We start from the raw sequence: 22713 nt of genomic DNA, 5'->3' as shown, positions 1-22713 counted from the left end.
ATTAGGATCAATATTAGCAAGATGTATATTACATATCATACAAAGATATATTTTTTTTCCGTTATAAATCGTTTCACGAGGGTGACTCGTTTTAAATTACTTGTTTTGCGTTACTTAAATTTACGAGTGTTTATGCTAATGTTTGTTGCATAAAATAATTGTTATAATTTAAACATAAAAATGTGCCCAAAACCTAGTTATACCTATTTTGTTTTCATTTTGAATCATTTAATTATCAATCACTGCTTAATGAGTAATGTTTGATTGTTAGATTCTATAAATATTATTATTCTATCAATTGTATTGGCATAAATAATAGATTAATGATGGTAAATATTTTTAGACCAAAGATTTAATTTAGTTTATTGAGTGTATTTTGTGTATTGTATGAGTTAATAGAGTCAAATGTGATTATTAGAAGTAGAAGTAATAATTTTAAAAGTATTTAGAGCATTGAATAAAGTGATTAGGTATTTTTTAACTAATTTATTTATAATAGTATTTTTTGTTTAATACAATGTAAGCATGGTTTTACTAATTAGTTTTAATTTTAGTTTAATTACAGTACTACAGTGAAACTTTGTAAAAAAAAACAAATTAAAGACCTTTTTAAAATATGTGCTTCTTTATTCTAACAAAGACGTGCAGACAATAGTTGATTATCAATAGAGATAACTATTTTAATTGGATTTCTAAAGAAATACCAACCATAATATTAATGGCGATCCGTTTAAGATCAAAATAATTGTATATGATGAAATATTACTTAGATTAAAACTTTATTGAAAATATTAATCAATAAAATTAATATTGTAGACTTTAATAAAAGAATAAAAACTGCTAGATATATAATTTAATTTTAAAATATGGAAGATTAATATTGTGATAATAGAATGTCCTTTCGGCTTTCATATTCCAATAAAAAAAAAAAAAACTAATAATTAGGACTATATTTTACTGATTTAGTATTATAGTAATTTTTCCATCCCTGTCATTGATAAAATAATATTATTCTATTAATATTTTGGACACCCTAATTAATGATTTTTTTTTTATTTATCTAAAGCCCGGTGACTAAGGCCATTAGGTGTGGGGTGGTACTTTAGGGGTTATTTTTGTATATTGAGTTTGTAGGTTTTTTAAGTGGGTAGGGTTGTAACACGTGTTTGTGTATGTGTGGCAAGGATATGTTGCTAAAAATCCCGGGTGGTCACCCATCCGGGAGCTAGCAACTGCGGCCGGTACATACACTCTGTAGTGCGTTTCCGCAGATTGAGCGTACGGCCGCACCTCATCAAGCCACAATTAATAATTAAATAGCTAGCCATCGTTATATTTTCTCGTGTGATTTAACTACGGTGTCTAAAGTAATATATTACAGCAACTTGGGACCATATTATTATTATTATTATTTTAACGCATTTCTTGGAACTACCACAACGGTGGAACCATGACATATATGCGCATGTACTTATTATCGGTGAATTGGATATTGCGCTCTGATATAGGTTGGGTAAAAATTGGTGCAGGTGTACTTCAGACTTATGGACCAACTAGACCGAAGGGCATTATGTGCCTGTTGAATGTCACATGTCATGTGTCTATTTGCCCATAAAAAAACGTTAAATTAAAAACAAAATTTGAGTGTTTCATCTTTTAGTGGTTTATTTTGGCTTGAGTTTACGTATATTGTAGTGCGAACAAATAGTAAATTGTCTTAATAAAATGAATAATATTAAAGATTGTACTGAAATCTATATAAGGCTATACCTATAATTATAATAATATGTACAATATACATATGAATATAAACAGAAAAAAACGATTGGACGTAAATTAGTTTAAAATTGATTTATTGATTTATGTATTGTATACATATCCGCCTACATACTTTAATATATATATTCAATTTTTTGAAACAATTACATCAAAATTCAAATACCTAGTTTTATATGAAAAAAACAACTTTAAAACGTATCTATAAATATTTGCCAATAAAAATATAACTTATAGTCATCAGCATACAGCCGACCATCCTTAATTAATAGATAATAATTATTGTTTTTATTTTATAATGGTGGTTTTCAATTTTATTTTCTTGTAGGTAGATATTTTTTAGAATTTTTAAGGTTTGTAAGGTGAATAGAAATTATTTACCGTTGACGCCGACTGAAACTGAAGTTTCCAGAGCAATCGTCCGTCCATCAAAAGTCATTTAAAACTATTTTTATGGTTATAAAATATGTATTTTCAATTATTAAATAACCCACATTCCGTAAATTATTTTAGTATTTTTAATACCTTCTTACCTATGCTGTTTATTATATAGGAATCTAAAAAATACAAATTTGTTTGTATTCAAATTGTAAAATTGTATCAGTAATTTTTTCAAAATACAAAGATACCAAATAACAATATTAGGTATGTAAAAAATAAAATATATCTTGAATGTAAATTATTACTTACCATATGTCCTTCTTATACATCATTTTAAAATAGTTGCATGTTGCACAATTTCTATCTCACACTTTCCAAAAAATTACCAATTTAAAAATATCTAATCACTAAAAATAAAATTAATGTTTTATAATAATTATTTAATATAATATAATATTGATATTTTGTATTATATTATGTCCAATATCATGCATGACTTATAAATTAATGAAAATTACATACTTTATTGTGCTACTTTTTATATTTCTAACGTTATTCAAAACATAGCTTATAGCAGTTATATACAAATCAGTTTCATAATAACAGAAGTTTGTAGAATTTTTAAATTATTCTAGTTTTACTTTTTTTCACACGTTAGTCCGTATTTTGTTATATTATTCTCATTTTGAGATCATATTTTACATATAGGTACCTACTAGGTTAAAATTAAATTTTTTATTAAATTGTTAAAAAAAAATGTAGGTACACTATCAAAAATATTATTTAAATACATTAGTGTGTGCTGTGTTTTCTTCATCAATAGGACCATTAATAAATGAAATTATATGAATGTCCAATATGCTTTTATCAATTTTAATCACATCATTTTGTACATTAATACAAATATTTTTTTTGATTTAAAATTTTTTAATAACAATTATAATTATAATACAAATTATTTAATGGAATTCCCGTTTTATTTTTAGATTTGCTTAAAAATACCAAGTCATAAAATATAAATTTAGGTTTACGTAGATTTATTAATTTAATTTTTTAAAGAATGTATATTTACGTATATTTTTTACAACATATTTTTTTAATTTATAGTACAGTTTTAACTACCAAGGTTATTAGCATACAACATAAATTATATTATATCATTACCAAAAAAAATCTAATATTTTCTTGATATATGTAGCATAGTGCGTACTCGGTAAAACATTTCGGATTTTAAGATATATTTAAAAGCATACAAATTTAAGATATTTCGTATATTTTAAATGTATATTTAGTGATTTTTAGGGTATAAATAAATGCATATCTTAAGTTTTTTAAGGATCTCTTGCACTAGACATATATTTTAATACCGAATGAATAAGGAATAACACAGACTTGTATGTTGGTGCTTTGATGGTCGTTTTGTTATATGGCATAAATAATATTAATATACACAACACATCAGCGAACACGCATGCACTTTTTTTAGTTCATAAGGCATTTAATTCATTGGAATTATGTGTTAAATTAATCAATAATATTTCTTATTAGAGAAACATGTAAAATAAAAGTAGGTATATTATAAGTCATTTTTTCTAATAGACGCTTGATAGGTAACTGGTTAAAATGGAAGCCAAATGCGTGATCACTGATCATTAATTTAAATTATTTTGTAAAATTGTTTAGGATTATAATATTATATAATATAGATAATACAAGCTACATACGTTTTTGGTTTGTCTTTGTAGCATATTGTGGGCTAAAGTAATGTGAAGTAAAAATGTTCGATTGCTGTATTTATAAGTCGAATGATGTAAAGCTTTGTTATCAGAGCACAAAATATTGCTTTCATTTTACAATTGGTATGAATGCAATCGAAAATCGAGTTGATTATTTAGAGTATTTATTTGAATAGTGTCATCGGAGGAGTTAATTTGAATTTTTATACATTTTTGAGAAGTTTTGAGAAAACTTTTTATAATTTATTGTCTTGCTACATTTAAATTTTAGTAAAATTAAGCCTATAATATGTTCATCTTTGACGATGATTGTAGGTTATATTATAACTTAATATTTTATTGTTTGAACTTATGAATAGAAGAGAAAGAATTTTCTGCGGTTTATTTGCGATTTGTCGTAATTATTAGGGAACGGATTTGAATGCAAATTGCATTTTTTTCTGAATGTCCGAAAACATTGGTTTCCAAGCAAAAAGTTCATTTCATACATCAAAGAATTAAAAAATGTAACTTTTATTTTGCTTTTTTTTGCAATTTTAAGACTTTAATGCATTTTTAGAGCATTTTTTGAAATTTTTAGTGCATTTTGAGGTTTTTAAGTCATTTTTTCCACATTCATTCTAAAAAAAAATTAAAATACCTAAATATGTATTATGTTACGAAATTACGAAATTATTGTTGACACGTGTAGACACAAAATATATGCATACAAATTACAACAGATTATTACCCACATTAAGCCATTAAGGTAAAGATAAGAGATAAGATACGATAAACTATTTATCTAAAGTTAATTAATTAAGGTTGTATTGTATTTAAATATTTTTTATTAGATTTTTCATAATAATGAGTTTTTTTATAAGTTTTAAATACAACATTTTGTTTTTATTTAATATAAACCCATTTTTAAAGTTTTTAGGGCATTTTTTAAGGCACTAACTCGTATTTTTTAAAGGCTTGTTTCTTGTTTTTTAGAGCATTTAAATCCGTTCCCTAGTAATTATATATAGATAAAAATGCTTGTGAATTTATATCCATCGTTGAGTTGCCCGTTTAAACTTTAAAATTTTAATTTGTTGGAATAAGGTTTGTGATTTTATAATATATTACAAAGTAGTCTACTTAATTTTAAGATTTTACAGGTTGTTTTAAAAATTAATGTAATTAATATTCTAGAATTTGTCTTAGTCACTAAGTGGATGAAAAAAACGAATCAGTAAATCGATAGATAGAGTAACAGAATATAAGATAAGAGACACAGGCAGTGGTTTAAAAATGAAATACAGTTTTTAAGTATAATTTATTTTCATAAAATAACTGTTTATTTTATCATTGCAAAATACAAAGAAGCTAATGATGAGGATAATGCCAATCCACAAGTAAGTCGGTGCACTATCGCATAACTATTTGTGCAAATATTATCATTAGAATCATACCATCTGCATTTCTGTTTGTATTATGTATTACAATATTACCATGTTAGTCTTACTGTTGTAATACCATAGGAAAAAGAATATTAAATGGCGTGACATCTTTTTCTTTAACAAAAACCCAATCAAAAGCACCCAAACAAAAAATACATACACAAATATGTAGACAGGGAAAAACATGCTATTATGTTATCGACTTATCGTTCTAAAAAAGCGAATGTTAGACATTTTGAGACTATTACGCAATTAATTAACGCATATTTTAGGTGATGTTTTTATGATAGTTATGTATTTAAATATTATGTACACAACTTTAAACAGTAGTTTTCTAAACATTTCTTACTAGTGACTGCACTAGCTGGTTTATAGTAGAGATCAGTCAGCGTGACGATGTGATTTCGCAGTAAAAATGGACCAATCACTTCCAGCATCTGCATCATCTGAACATGATACGCTCGACTGTCATTTAACAAGAACATAAAATGATTCAGCCGGAACTACATGAATTTGAGGGTCCACCAAATATGTAATCTAATATATAGTGTCCTTTGGATGAAAAATAAAGTAGGTAGTTGGATAATCGATGTAGCGAGAAAGAGAATTTCTTTTCGAATGCTTGATTTTAAAGATGCATGTACAGCTGAGAGCAATGACAACGAGTCACTGTTACGGATTAATTTTACTTTATGGACATCTAGGTCATACATGTTCTTCATTTTATGTTAGGCATACTATTTCTCGCCATAATAATGTTATAACTTATAAAATATGTGTAAATCAAGAAGTTATCGCGCGTATTACCTATAAACAGCGTTAATACATCATTAGAGCGTGTGCCGTGTGCTTTACAGTTTCGTTTGCGTGTTACCTATAGTCACGTGAGTAACGAAGTGCACAGCTAGTGTATAATATGTATATATGTATATATATATATTATATATTACACATCATAATTTTGTTATTATTATTAATATTATTATTATTATCATTTATTAAATTATATTATTAAGCCTTGAGTTTGTGATTTATCGACTTTACCGGCTACGACGTATTTTTATCATATTAAATATATGTGTCACGGTTGTATAACTGATAGAAAACAATTAATAACCATTCTTAAATAATAATAATTGTATACAATATATAATAAATAATTAAGTATGTCGGCGTGGGTTATAAACCCACAAGATTCATTTGTAAGTTCAACTATGTAGGGCTAACCACTATTCCTTGTACTCTTTAATTTTACTCTTTATTCATAATTGATTACATGGTTTCATATCCATCGTATTTTTGGATTAATAATTGTCAAGAAAAATAATTATTTTAAATATCAAGGCTAAAAAACATTGTGTTTCGAATTGTTTCCAATGTTACAATAAAAACAAATGTTTCGCTAAAAAATAAAAAACTGTGTGATTAATGAAAAATGTTTTATATTTTCCTGATACAATATTTTTTTTTTATTACTAAACAATGCGCATTTTTATAATTGTTTTATCATACAATAAATGTTAATGGTTTTTTTTCTAATCAACTAATTACAATTTTATAAATTAAACATGAAATATTTGTAAGAATAAAATGAACTTAAAAAATATATACTAGTAGTTTAAAAAAAATATCATCATAAAAACTTGTTAAAAGTTCAAGAACTTTACAAGATTAAAGGGATGGTCTAAACACTATAAAATTTTAAATCTTGTCGGGTCGTTAATATTTTATTAATATACATTTTCAGCGTATCAGTGTTCGACATGGAATAGTTTAATTCTTAACAACATAAAGTTTCGGTAAAATGTATTCAGAAAAATTGTACAATCTAGATCTCTAAAGACGTTTCAATAATTTGTGAATGATTTAAAATGTTTATTGTTACGTAATTATTTATATTGAATAGAAAACATCAAAATATCGATCATATAAAATTATTATTCTATTTATGAGGTTTTTAATTTTAAAATAGCGAATTTGTCTTTAAACTGTATTTTCAACATTCCGTGCACTTATCATAAAAGACAAATATATACATATAGTATATGTTATGATAGTTGATAAATAATTTTTAATTCGTTATCTTTTAACCTTTAACAGTTAAGAAATAATAAAACATAATATTATGACAGAAAAAACTAATAAAACAGCAAATTGCGTAAAATAACTGTAAATGCTATATGTTTATAAAATTATGTAATATTTAACTATTATTTTTGTAGGCACTGTATTCTTACCTTAAAATTATTATGTGTATTTTCTTTTAAAGTTTTACTTTTTTTAAGTTACTATGAATAATTAAAGAAAGAGTTGCACTAATTAAATATGGACAATTTATTAAAAGTTAATTATTTTTTTGTAATATTAATGTAAATTGTATAAATGATGAATTATGTTCCTTAGAATTGAAGTTCCTACATTTACAATAGGTATTCTTCATCATAATATAGAAGTATCTACATCGATTCTTAAGAGAACATTTGCATGTAAAAATGTAGGTACTAAGGACTAAATTGTTTGATTTAGTTTATCTTTCCTGAATAAATAATTAATTTTAGGTATTTTTTCTTAGTTTAAAAAAGTTCTTGATGTCAAGAAAAGATAATATCTTGATTTTTAATCAAGAAAAATTGATATAAGTACTTACTTTTATAATTGACAATTGCGTTATTTTTTAATCACATGATGGTTTGGTAAAAATAATTTTTATTAAGATTCAGTGAATACTCTATTTTTATTTTTATTGATTGTAGGGGGATTACGACCCTGCAATAAGCTTTCCAATCAATTTTTTTAATTTTTTTATCCTTCTCATTAAAAAGTCCTGAGACTGCATTGAACACGATTTCCTGTATATTTTAAATTTAAATTTAAAAATTTAATAGTTTTAGGTACTATAACTCAAAATCTCTTCTATTTTATTCTAAATGCTACCTCTGATCTGTTATTATTATTTCTTTTATTCAGGAGACTGGTTTTATCATCTGTCTATTTTTGTTAATGTACTTTAATTTTATATTTTTACTTAATATTACTTTATTATCTGTTCGTTTTTTGTATTGGTTTGTTAATATTTTAATGTATTGTAACCGTTGAGCTATATTTATTTATAAAAGCTATTAATAAAATAAAAAAACTCAAAATTTTATACTTCGGGTTTTATTTAAATAGGTTTTAAATGTATGGTTATATTCTATTAAATAATTTTTATTTGATAATTGTTAGTTGAATACAAACATGCGTAACACAATACAATTATTCACAGTTTTTACGTAACTGGAAAATTTACACAAAGGAATATTTTCTCTTTTTCTGTTCACAGGCTAAGTAATGCGATCATCGATCAATCATGGCTCTCTTGTACAGATTGGTTAAGTTGCCGGATCGTTTTCAGACCCATGTGTTTACGTTCGTGGTGACTAAATCAGTAACTCGTGATCCAGACAGGGATGTTACGTCTAAGGAATTTGCTTGTGGCCATCAAAAATGGTCAATCACATTCTCGCGAACTGACAAGATGTTAGGAGCGTACCTAGTGTGGAAGAGTCCTTCCGAATCGGTACGCGTTTATGTGGATTTTACGTTCACTATACTCAACCGCGAACATTTCAGCGTGAATGAATCATTTGCTGGCAAACAAGTAAGTAGATAATATAAATTTAATTTAATTAATTATTTTTGAAATTTTCTAAATATATACCATTCAAGCTATAATATTTTTATTTGTATATTTGTTAATGAAATTACTATAAATTTATAATTCGACATCATAATTTTATTTTTAAAATAAGCAACTTATATAATATGTTATAATATACCTACTACTTTTCTAGATATTTGTGTAAATACTAAATATAATGATAGAGATGCATAAATTGCAAAGATTCAGGTTAAATTAACTAGTCACAAAATGAAGTGGTGCAAAACTATTAACATAAATTTTATAACTACATATGACCCGTTTAGTATTTTATTTACTGTAGTATTTTTATTTTGAAAAAAAAAACAATAACTCATTTAAATTTCTTAGTAGATAAAATTAGAAAAATATACATATTTCCAAATAATGTGAATCATACTCCGTTGAATTTCTGAAAACTTATTTTTAAACATCATATTATGTTAAACAATATTATATAACATTTGTAGATGTACTATAATACTTTATTTGTGCACATTATTATGATATTATCTTTCACTTTATATTGTATACAATGTGTGAACTAGGGGTAGGTTTATTTTTGTTGTAAAAATATATCTCAGATTTTGAGATTTGTATTTATCAAATTGAGGACGGAGTGGCCAACTGTTTTAAGGCGTCGGCTCCGACGCGCAACGTTGGTGGTCCGAACCTAGGTCACGGGTGGCACCTCTTTTCGGGCAATCATGGTGTCAGGAGAGAGAGCCGCCTTTACCCTGACATGGCAGAAACCTACGGGTGCCCAATTAGAAATTCTGCCAAATAGGCGTCCGAACTAGCCATTTGGGCCTACTCCTGGACATAGCGCCCTATGCAAAATAAAAAAATTATCAAATATTAAAGGCATACTTTTTTAATATTCTATCAAAATTACGTAAGAGTTTTCAACCCTCCATAATTTGAATAAAACATTTTATTTTATATCATAAATGTAGCTCAGTCCAACATTTTTACTTTTTCAATATATTCAATCATTAAAAAATGTATTTTAGATTTATTTGTTGTCGGTTAAATATATTATTTTATACCTGTATGGCTCCGTGAAAATAAATGGAAATATAATTTAATATAATTCATTATGTTCATTTATTGATATTTAATTATATGAAACGCATTATTATTATGTTAATATTATTTCTATACCTAAACAAATGCTATACATTTATTGTAAGAATGTATGATAATTAATCAAAGATTTAACATTAAAAAAATAATGACAGGATAAAATAATATTGTGGACAATGAATGGAAGTTTTCAATTGGTATTTGTCCACACTTCATTTTTACTTATAGGTTTCAGAATAAGTGTTTGTCATGCTAATATTGATAGAAGTTTGTGATATATCATTAACATAAAGCAATTTCGAACAAATCAGGTTTAAATTTTAAAGTTATGTAAACATTTTTTTTATTTAAAAGCTTAATTACTTTCTACCACCCATATTTTAAAGTTTATAAAAGGTTTACGCAATAGAACTTTTAAACAATGAAAAAATAGAATGAATACATAATATAAATCAAATATACATATTATATCTGATAAAATATAGTAAAAACTAAAAAACAAGAATTTAATTTATCCAAAAAGTTAAAAGAATTGTCAATTACAGGTTCTTAAGATTGAATACAAAATAAGAAGAATCAAATATATTGATCAAAATATGATATGAACAATAATTTTAATTCATAATTTATAAATACATGCAATACATTGATTTTTGTGTATATATATATTATATTATAATATAGAACGCCACTATTGTCATAATATAGTTTAGGTACCTATCTAGTATCTAGTAAATACAACTTCTGAATTATGAATTTCTCTAAATAAACTGTTCAATCTTTTATATCTGTACATCTTCGATTGATATAGTTCCGCTTCTTGATATTTGGTATGTTATACAGTTATCAATTCTCTTGTTGGATCTTATTATTTTACACTAAATTTGCTTATAATACAGATTGTAAATTTTTTTATGCTTTTAAAAATAAACTATAGTATAACTTTGCAGTTTGCATTTTGTAAGTTTAAATGTATTCATAAATTTGCCATAAAATTTTATTTAAGAAAATTCGTCATCTGTTTATGTGCTATGCAAAAAAATTAATTTTAAAATGCAAATAGTTGAGTTTATGAATTTTTTCGATAATGTAAACATAACGAAAATAATATATATTTTATAAATTTTGTTTACTATTAATGTCATTGTATTTTTCTAGTTATTACAGGTAGAATAATGCTTTCAAACTAAACATATTTTCAAAAGTGTATTCCTAGTTTATTATTTATTTTGCTGTCAATTCACACTTGTCATTTTCCTGTTGAAATAAAATATATTTTAAGATCGATAAGCTTTAAACCTATATTGTTCGTATACGGTACCACACAGTTATAATATTGCTTTCAAATTAATTTTCATTAATTTGAAAGAATGTACTTATGCGTATGAATTGTAATAAACGAATTTGATTTTACATATTTTCCAAATTAATACAATTTTTTTTATATAGATAAAATTCGGCAATTTCCAGACAAATTCTAAAGTACATAATATATGTATATATATAATTTATTCTGCAGGGAAATCTGAATCTATTTATTTATGTGGTATGCATAGATTATATTAATTAAAAAAATTATGACATCACAATATTATGAATGTAATAATATATTTCGTTCGTAAATAAGTATAGGTGCATATATGTTTGAATAATTCCGGTAGAAGGACGTTCGATAAATTATTCACTCGAACGGCGTAGTCTTGATTTTCATCCACCCGTTACTGTATAAGCCTATACTACTTTCCTGTTCAGTGTGGTCCCTTTTTGCTTATATTCCATACGACCCCACCAACGAACGAATTTTCCCATCATTTCATTGTGGTTTACATCGTAGTGATCCCCACGGGAGATTCCAAGCACGATAAATTTATCACACTGTCAGGGAAATTTGGCCATTAACAGAGGTATAAGCATCGTCCATCATAAAAATAATGGTGAGGTCCCAATAATCAAAATATATTAGTATTATCCAATTAGGCAATATAATATGAAATTAATTTGTTATTGATAATTTCAATAATTTCGTTACACGATTATTTCAATTTATTTATTTTTAATACTGTCTACTTATATAACCGTTTAAACTGAAGATATAAGACTTTTTTTCAAAAATAATAATTTTAGTATTTGTTTGTCTATGTAATTTTGTTCTATACATATTGAAACTATACATAATGCATTGATGAAAATAAATTATAAACTATACAATATTAATAATGTGCTCTTAATTTTAATATAATTAATGTTACGTCTATATGGTAATGTATAAAATAGTTTATTATTTCTATAAATATCTATTGCCTATATATATTTACAATAGTCGATAATACAATTTATGCATGTAATAACATCATTATATATATATTTTTTTTTTTTTTTTTTAACGTTTATTTAAATATACACAATCTGTAAATGTTGTTTTACAATAAGTGCATGTGATGGAGGTGATATGGTTTTTGAGAGGCTGGAAATAAGAAACCGCCCATTGGAGGCACTTAAGGTTAGGATTTTAGGCTAGGATTTTAGTTTGCTAGTAGGAGAGGGTGTGATTACAAAAATTATATATTTAAAATAATATAACTGTATAAATTATAGTTTCTGAGACAAGTACACAGACCTTATTCTAAGGATTATTTAAGGAATTTTCAGTATGTTTCGTATTTTATTTCGATACTGCCAATGGACAAATATTTTTATATTTTATTATAATATAATTATATATAGCTTGAATTATATTACCCTTTAAAATAAAGCCTAGAAATTTTTCTATGATAAACCATTTAAAACAATATTTGTTTACAAAAAAAAAGATATTACAGATTTAAAATTAAAGGATACATTTTATATACACTTAACCATGTTTATTTACACTAAAATTATGGTGAACAACAATTTTGAGGGAACATTAGATCGCAAAATGATTAAAGTGGAAATAAAAGTTCATCCGTATAATATTATGTGTACATAAATGTTATATAAAAAATGAATTTATTGTAAAATTTTAAAATAATCATCTTAAATTATTAAATGACCATTATTTAATTACGTAAATTGTGGTCCTTTTACAGTATTTATAAAATAATAAAAGTTTTTAACTGAGTAATCAAAAAATAATCTTATACTATCTTTTAGCTTTTTAAAAATGACTGTACTTTGGGCTCTGGTTTCGAGTACTACAGCTACTTAAATATACTACAGTTTGTTTTCATTATACCAATGTTGTTTCATGTCCATTAGCTAATTCAGTTTATTAATTGCTGTTGAGTTATTTATAATACTTTGTTTCTTATCTTAGCTGTAGTATAATAATACCTAGTTTAAAAATAAAATAATATTAAATAGTTACAGTATAATCATTATTTTCGTTTGTATAATATTATAATGTCTGATGTAAAATGTACTACATTATATTATATTATTACGTACTTGTTGCCTATTTTTGGTAATTTTAGTTTATAATATTACAATATATTTGTTTAATAATTTTAGAAGTGTTCTTCTGTAATATAATATGTACCTAGCTGTTATTATTGTTATTATATTTAGGTAGGTACATGCTTTCAAAATAAATCCCAGAATATATTTATTTTGAATGAGTTATATAAATAAATATAAAAGAAGTAATAAAACGTTAAATTTGTATTTGAAAAGTAAATATATTATCGTCACGCATCACAGTACTTTTTTTATAGTTTTTAAAAACATGAAAATAATACTTTTAGTAATAAAAATATAAACATATTTCAAACATGGTTATAACTTTCAAATGTTATCTACGAAAAAAACATTTAAATGATTAAATTTACTTTGTTTTTATCTTTCCTATTTAACTATAAATCGTAATACATGATATGTCTTTAGATTTTATAAATAAACCATTATATCAAAAAAAAAAAAAATATATAAATGTATTATGTAATATACCTATGTATTGTGAAATCAGTTATAATTCACTACTTTTATATCTATAATAGGTCTCATATTTTTTTTTTTTTTTTTTTGTGAAATGGGTTCTAGGAATTTTTTTTAACACTATGAATTGTTGAGCAGATTTTTGAAATAATATTAAACGACATACAAAAATAATAATCATTGATAGTGATTTTACATATAAAATATAAAATATAATATGTACCAAATAATTATTCTAGTACTTTAAACTCGGATATTTATTACTACAATGTACTTGTAGTATTAATAATAATTTTATTACTATTGCTGTTCCTGTATTATATTTAATCTTATTATTTTAGGCTATTTTCATTCATACATTCAGTTTCATAGTTCAGAAACTATTTTGTTTAAATTTCTATGTAAATATATTATCAACATTTAATAGATCAAATAATCTGCTTATCATTTTACGAAAAAATGTAGTTCTGATTTAACAAAATAAGTTCGTACACGATAGGATATAGAAATTTAACATATAAAATCTAACTGTCATACACATGCAAGAATAATTAGAAAACATAGTTTTTAATCTTTGGTACCTATACTTATTAATTCTAAAATCCAGAATGTGAAATATTTAACTATTATAAGGAAAAATGAGTATGTACATCACCTATTTATTTATTTATCTATTAAATCATTATTTGTATTAATCATTATATTTTGTATGAACAATATTTTAATAATTACTGTTGTGTTGAATAATGTTGATTAAAAGTATATATATATTTTTAATTATTTTAACCTTAAACATCTTTATTTATAAACAGAGATCTTAAATTAATTGTTTCATAATTATTCTTCAAGCTGAAAAGTTATTTTATATTAGTTTCTTAATCAAAGTCATTACCATCCCTAATTTATTGTTTGTTCAATTTTTTTAAAAAACTGTTTAAAAATATTATAAATTAGTAATAATTAATAACGTAATGTGCAATGGTAAAATTGTGTATTGCCATTCATACAATTTCTTAAATATTTGTATTTCAATTGTTGTTATTCATTTCTGAGACAGTACAAATGGCTAATTTCTATGAAAAAATATTTTTGGCTATGAAATGGTTTTTTTTTTTTTAATGTTTTAAATGTACATACAGAAGTATATATTATGTGCTTTTTTTCATCCATTAGTTCTCACTATTAGCTAAATCAGTAAGCTAAAGGTATACCCGTATACGACCCTACAAACTACATTTTTAAACGGAGGCATAATATATGGCTATAAGTTAGGCCGTTAGGGACAAAAGTAATCCTAAATAGTACAAGAAAAGAAAAATGCTCGTAAATATTAATTATAAAATTGATTTTCTTTTACTGTGAGTGATATCCATAGTATTTTTAATTAATTCAATGATTTTTACGTGCATTTTTATCAAAAATATAAAAACGGAGAAACTTAATATTTTTATAATACAATTGTTGAAAAATACATTTATTGTTTTTATTCTATTTAACTTAAAACTAGTATCAACTTATATTAAATAAATGTTTAATAATAATGAACTTTTTGATTAAATTACAATAATTTAGTAAGTAAAATGTTTCAGTGGCCCACAGAACGATGAGTATGAATTTGAGTTAGTTGAAAAAGTGAAAAGCTTTTAATTAGATTTACTATACTAAATATGTTTTCTACTTTTAAAATTTTTCAACTATGTCAGTTTATAAAATAAAATAATATTCATAATGTATAGATATATGATAAACATTATTACTTCAATAAATATATTTATTTGTCAGTTATGTTAATGTATTGAGAATATAAACATACTTAATAATGCAATTTTTTTTAACTTTATGTTAACACATTGAACCTACTCACTTAGATTACAATCACTTTAAATTTAAACTAATTACAAGTTACAAACGTAGGAATATAGTAAACTTTGAATATTTTATCGACTTACTATTCTTTAATGAATTATTTAACTTATTTATAGTGTTTATAATCATAATTTGTTTTTCCATATTATATCATTTTATTTTTATACGAGGATATGTAGATTTTACTTTTTTTTATTTAATTTTAATTTTTAAACCATTTTCAAAACACTAACTTTATTTATGCTTTAATAATATTGGTTTCGACAAATTCCTACATATATCGTATTACCATAAAGGCATAAACATATTTTAAAAAACTCAACGCTATCATTAAAATAATATTATGGTATACGGATATGTATTAAGGTACTATTTTTTTTGAAAATTCTATTATTATGTAATTACCACCAATTTTACTTGTAGTTATTTAGGTGTAGACAGTAACTGAAACTGTGCGGAATGAATAACAAAATCGACATCAACCGCAGCATGAGGAACACCTACTTGGTGTAATGAATCTCTGAGAGTGAATGTATTCGACAAAATACAAATTCCGTGAGTTGATATTGTAAAACATGATTGATGATTGCAATATTACATTATACGATGATATTGAATTATTGCGAGAAATGGTTAAATTTGAAATTCGTGATAGAGTGATGAACATATCAAAGTATAAATAAATACATTTTAACGGTTTTTTCGGTTATTTATTTGTGCGGTGATTCGTAGGCATATAGTAAGTTATACCGGAGATTATAGAAATATTTAAATTAATTGTTATTGAAAATCATACAGTGCAGCTCTTAGGAGAACGTTTAGACAGTTTTAACCAACTTAAACTAAACTTTAACATAATCACTTTGGATACGACGTTTCCAAAGTGTTCCATAAATATTTCCACTTGCCATTATACTATGTAGGTAACCACGTTGTGCACGTCTTGTTACAGGTAAAGTTTACAACGGACTGCCCAGCCCAGGGTAACCGAAACTACATTCCGGTCAGCGACCTGTACGGCCGAAACTTCACGGATGCAAACGGCGAGTTCCAGCTGGAACTGTCCATTGGTCACGTGCGCACGGTGTACGACACGGAGTTTGGCGTGCCCACGTCGCTCACTTCCAGGCTGTTGCACCACCATCACCAGATCCAAAACCACCACAACCCGGCGGCCGGAAATGCACTCCAGCACCAGTACGGCACAGCGTCGCCTAGGGGGACCAAGTGCAAGCTGGAGACGTCGTACTTCACGTTCGGCGGATTTGATTGGAACCTAGCACTGTACCCGCACGGTGTCAAAGACGCATCGTGTAAGTGTTCGTTAACGATTGGCGATACTAAATTATAAATAGTTTGCCTATCGTTCAATTATTTACATCATATTTATCTATTAATAGTCGCTACGAATAGCGAATAGTTATTAAATGCATAGTATTTACTATACTCTCTAACGTATATTACTTGCAGTGTACTGTTTTTCTTTTTGATTTCGTTAACCGAAAAAAAATATAACGCATAATTCTGAAAATATTGCAGTCATCACCCTCTGTGTAGCTCGAAAATATTGGCCATAAGCTCTATTGCTCTATAAAGTTCAAACATAATTACGGATATGATAGTATCAACACAATGGTGAATAGTTTTTAAAAAAAAGTTTACATTTCCTATTTAATTGTGATCAATACTCATTTACGTTTTATTCAGTACAATAATTATTGTAATATGTTAGAAGCAAATGGCAATTAGTACCTGATTGAACTTAAACTATATAGGTACGAACTGCAATACAATAATAATTATGTAGGTACTATCTCTTGTATTAATATAGTGTTTATGAACATAGCACGCATGTATAATTATACAATCCCTTCGTAACAACAATAACATTACACAATAATATACTATAACATTGTACAGTTAAGGTTTATATTGTGTATATTTAGTTAAAACGCTTATATTATTATTTAACATTTGAATGTTATTAATTACTCGAAATTATGCAATAGATAACAATTTCCTGTTAAACAATTTTGATTCACGCATTAAAATGTATTTATAAATGCATAAAGATCTATAAATACATAAATGCTCTGTTGAGTTGTATGGTAAGGCAAACACGTAGCAAATATAATATCAATATGGTCTTATCAGAAATTCAGATTGAAAAATGGTGAAAGATTTCATATAATCATATGAGAGTATTTTAATATGAAATTACTATTTGTGATGCTGCTAAATTATATAATATATGATAAGTGTCTGTTTGATCTTAATGAAAAATACAATAATGAAATCGGCACATAAAAAAATAACTAGATGCTGTAATTTCAGGTCAATTTGTATCGCACTATCGTATCAATTCGTTATTCAATGTGCCTATCAGTATTTTATTATTGTAACAATAATATGAAAACAATCATAAATTATCGTATTACAACAACGGCTGTGCTTGGATCTCGATTAAAACCACGGTTTCTGAACTTTATTTAATGCGTCAAATAATCTACTGATAGTATCAAAAACCCGATTTCTTTAAAGCATTAAATAAATGTAACTTTCAATCGATAAATAGGACTGGTTGAAGTTTTTAAGTACGCTTTGTATTCTTAATAATCGTCACAAACAAACAAAAAATAAATAAATAGTATTATAAGAAGACCAATAAGTTTTTGACTTATCTTAAAATCTAAAATTCAAATCAGGTTTTGTATATTTATTTATATTCACTATCATTATGCAGTTATATAATAAGCAACGTCTACTACTAATTTGATTGTAGGTACCTAATAATAAAATATAATATTCATTTTTTTCCAAAGCTCAGCTTAATGAAAAAAAAACTTATTCATACAATGATTTTTTTTTAAATAATATAAAATATAAAATATTTCATAATATTTTTGTGTGTTATATACAACATTTTGGCTATTTTTATTTTTATTTTATTGTAGATTCTGATCAAACGTCTTCTAAACCTAATTTTTTAAGTAAATATATAAAATATTTGCACAATATAATGAAACATCTCATATTTTTTTTTTTAGATAACGGCTGCCGAATTATTTATAATTTTATATTCTGTTTGTTATGGATGTGATATAATATGTACGTAATATTATGAGGATTTTTTTCGACAGATATAATAAAACATGTACAAAACCATTACTTTTCAAAATTAAAAGCTTTAAAATTATACTGAAGCTAATGATATCAATTGTATTGATATTGTAAAAATTTATAAATACATTAAAATTATTATCATGTTATTTTATATTATTTATTTAAAAAATTAAATTAACATTGTAGGTACATTTTAAAATTCAAACTCAGGCTAGCTATTGAGTAACAAAGCTTTAATGCTATTGGTACTATATCATCGGTAAGTTAATATATTAAATATTAATTCGATTTAGTTGAAGAATTTCGTGAGAGATTATAAAGAGTTCAAAATATTTAATGTACCTGAAATAAACATTGATGACCCTATTAAGGTATTGAATTATTAACGACTTTAGATTTTCATTTACAATTTATAATGAATGCGTAGTAGCAAAGTTTCTTTGTAAGACTATCCAAGATTAATTAAATATAATCATATCACTATTATAGTTATAATAAATTACTCAAACATGTTTATAGATAGAAAATTATTTTTGAAATTAACAGAAATATTGTAAAGTTATAAACGGATCAATTTTGAAGAAACCTAAACTTTTGAATTTAAACTAATAATTTTGAAACTAATTGTTAAACCAAAAAATTATATCATGATTCATATATAATTTTTAGGGAGCGCTTCACCAGGGAAGATTTTTAACTTTTTAAGGTTTATACATTTTGTAATATTATTACTATGGATTTTTTAAACACAGAATCTTACAGACACTGACTATACTACGATGAATTGGGCACTTCACATCACTGCATAGTACATAGTACACATAGGCGTGAGGTATTAAAATATATGATGATTAGAGTAGGTTGTCTTTGTAATAAAATTTTTATTCATAACTCTTATTCAGTTGAAAATTAAAAATTAACACAATTTGGTGCGAACTGCGATTATGTACATTGTACACGGTATCAGTATTTTTCATTTGAGTATGATACACTTATAATTTGTATACCTACCAGTTAGATTTTAGTCATCTACCAATCTAAAATTAGTGCCTTGGTTGAAATTTCAGAGATGTCTAATGTTAATTTAAGAAAAAATGTATATATAGTATGTTATTTATATAAGTGCCTTATACTTAGATGGTGTTCACACACTATTGATTTTCTTTTTTTATTGTAAAGTTATGTATAAAATAATATCATAATATTATATTGTAATAAATTTGATTGTTCGATGCCACTTTTAAATTTTTCACACCAAATAATTTAGAATCTTCTAATTTGAACTTATTAACTTATTACGTCATACAAATTACATACAAACATTGATACATATATGCATAATTATAGGATTATTAATATTATGATTTATTATTAACATTTAATTGATTTAATATTTGTACTTTAGGTACTTCGGTTGAAGGTCGTATGTCAGTATATTTGAACCGATGTACAGGATTTGACCATCAATGTCGTGTTCGATACATGTTAGTTTTGGGAGATGGAGAAAAACGTCTAGATTCTGGAATATTGGATGATGTATCCGATTCAGATGGAAAAAGTTATGGCTGGCATCCCAGATATAAGTTCTCCGAACTTGTTACAAAGGTTTGAACAGTAAAATTGTTAATAACTCAATTATTTCTTTCACATCTCAATTTGGTTCAATGGATCCAACTAATTACTGGCTCTAGAATAACTTTATTTAAGCTAATTGTAGAGTTTTTGTGTATTTAACAATTTATTAACTGTTATCACACTAATCTAAAATTAATAACATATTAAAATATACGATTTTTATTTATCTTTCACCTTTTTTTTTAGTCAAAATTAAAGGAAAACCATTCCTTTCAAAGCTAAGTTCAATAATAAAAATAATAATAAAAAAGTCGGAATTCGTATTCATTTAATATCTTCGATGTGTTTAATTAAGGTTTTGAACAATTTGAATATGTAATAAATTTATGTTTAAAAAATTATGGGAACCTATTTTTACAAATAAGATAATATTAGTAATAATAATGGTCTACAAAATCAAATGAGTATGGTAACCAATAACCATTAAACATCTATAAAGTATGAGAGACTTACCTATATATAAGGATAAAGTACCGATACTTGAAAGCTAATAATAATAAATGATGAATATAATAAAACAGAGGTTTGAAGGTTATTCTCAGCAGCCTGATGTTTTCTTAAAACGAGTGAGTGTCGATATTTTTGGAAGATTTCAGAAAAATAATAATGAAAACAAAGATTGGTATAAAAATAACTACCGTATTATATAGATTTAAAGTGTACGAACTCGGTCAGGTTTTATCATTGTAAATGTTGTAAATATATCTTCAAACAGTGAAAAGTTGTAATGTCACACCACTATTATAATAGTGTGTACAAAATATTGTGTAGATTATTATAATAATATTTTTATTAACGTTGAGTAGTTTATTATAATTTATTTATGTCATATTTCTATATAATTCGCATAAACAAATGATACATAAAAATACACGAAAAGAATTTAAAATAGGTACTTTACTCATATGTATATCTGTAAGTAATGTTGTATATAATATAATAACAACCCAAAATATAAACAAAAGGTTACATTTTTAGAAGTGACAATGAACTATTAGACAGGTACATAATAAAACGCTTTTATTGTTTAATTTATATTATATTAAAAATTGTGATGACTATTTTAATCAAAGCATTTAAATAACATATATTTTTAAAATTTTTACCAGACTTATTACTTATTAATATAGTGAAAATAATGATATTATATTTGTATAACTGTAATAAAACATATTTTTATATATATATCCAAAGATATTATGTTAATTCAATCATTTTTGAATTTAAACTATACTATTATAACGAATAAATGTTACGATATTCGAATTTTAAGCACGTTTCGTTAATTTAATTTCTCGAGTTTCGCAAATAAACTAATACATATTTGTGATGACTAGACAAATATTATAAAATATTATTATATTATATACGAGTATATTAATACCTCTATTAAAAGGCTAACTAAAAAAATTAAATGGTTTTCATGATTTATATCCTCTTTATTAAAAAATAGAATATAGGTAATCAGCATTATTGGGGCAAGTATATAGTCTTATAATTATTTTTTTTTTTTTCATTGTCGTAATTTTAAAAGGATTTTGATGAATTCTCTTGACACGGACAAGTGAATTACGCCAAATCAAAGTTTTTGAATAGCAAAACTTTACTATAGGTAATTTTTTTTACGAATAATTTTTTTTCGTATTATTATCTTCTTTAGATTTACTATTAATGTTAGGAATTTTAAATTCATAAAATACTGGTAGTTTCATGGTGATAGTTGAATTTTGACACACTGATGACTTTACCTAGTTATACATTTAAGTATAATAAGTTAATTATAAAATTAGTTTAGTGTTACATATGTACTAAAAGCAATAAGATAATAATTAACTCTGATTTAATTAATTAAAGTTATGTTTATACGTATTAACATGTTTATATACATTTAATTTTAATATTTTAATATAAAACAAAATCTATTAATTTTATTAAAGTAGCTAAATACACTTGTTGGAACTTATAAAATTCGTTAGGATTTTTTTATCTATACTTTCCTGTAATAACAAGTTATAAATAATAGTTATAAAATTATATTTTATAGTTTATTTTTTTTTATATACCAATTTATAATTTAGTTATAATTTAAATAGCT

The 22713-nt window shown here is 24.8% G+C and overlaps 1 protein-coding gene across 2 annotated transcripts in view; it reads left to right on the top strand.

Annotated features, from left to right (window-relative positions):
* The window catches only part of LOC107168011 (uncharacterized), a 126352-nt gene that overhangs the window by 12267 nt on the left and 91372 nt on the right, over positions 1-22713 (top strand). Inside the window, exons 3-5 of one of the 2 annotated variants that reach the window (XM_015517265.2) lie at positions 8640-8957; positions 16813-17173; positions 20389-20588. In XM_015517265.2, the coding sequence (XP_015372751.1) occupies positions 8667-8957; positions 16813-17173; positions 20389-20588 (852 nt within the window). In that variant the 5' untranslated portion in view covers positions 8640-8666. Of the gene's footprint in view, positions 1-8639; positions 8958-12208; positions 12341-16812; positions 17174-20388; positions 20589-22713 lie in introns of those variants that run through there. The other variant, XM_089225702.1, reaches the window with a different exon arrangement.

This window comes from Diuraphis noxia, unplaced genomic scaffold (genome assembly GCF_037042655.1).
Source record: "Diuraphis noxia isolate RWA-SAM2 unplaced genomic scaffold, SU_Dnox_SAM2 contig0004, whole genome shotgun sequence".
Classification (NCBI taxonomy): domain Eukaryota; kingdom Metazoa; phylum Arthropoda; class Insecta; order Hemiptera; family Aphididae; genus Diuraphis; species Diuraphis noxia.
Note: the sequence above shows the minus strand (reverse complement) of the source record. Positions and strands in the feature narration are given on the sequence as shown.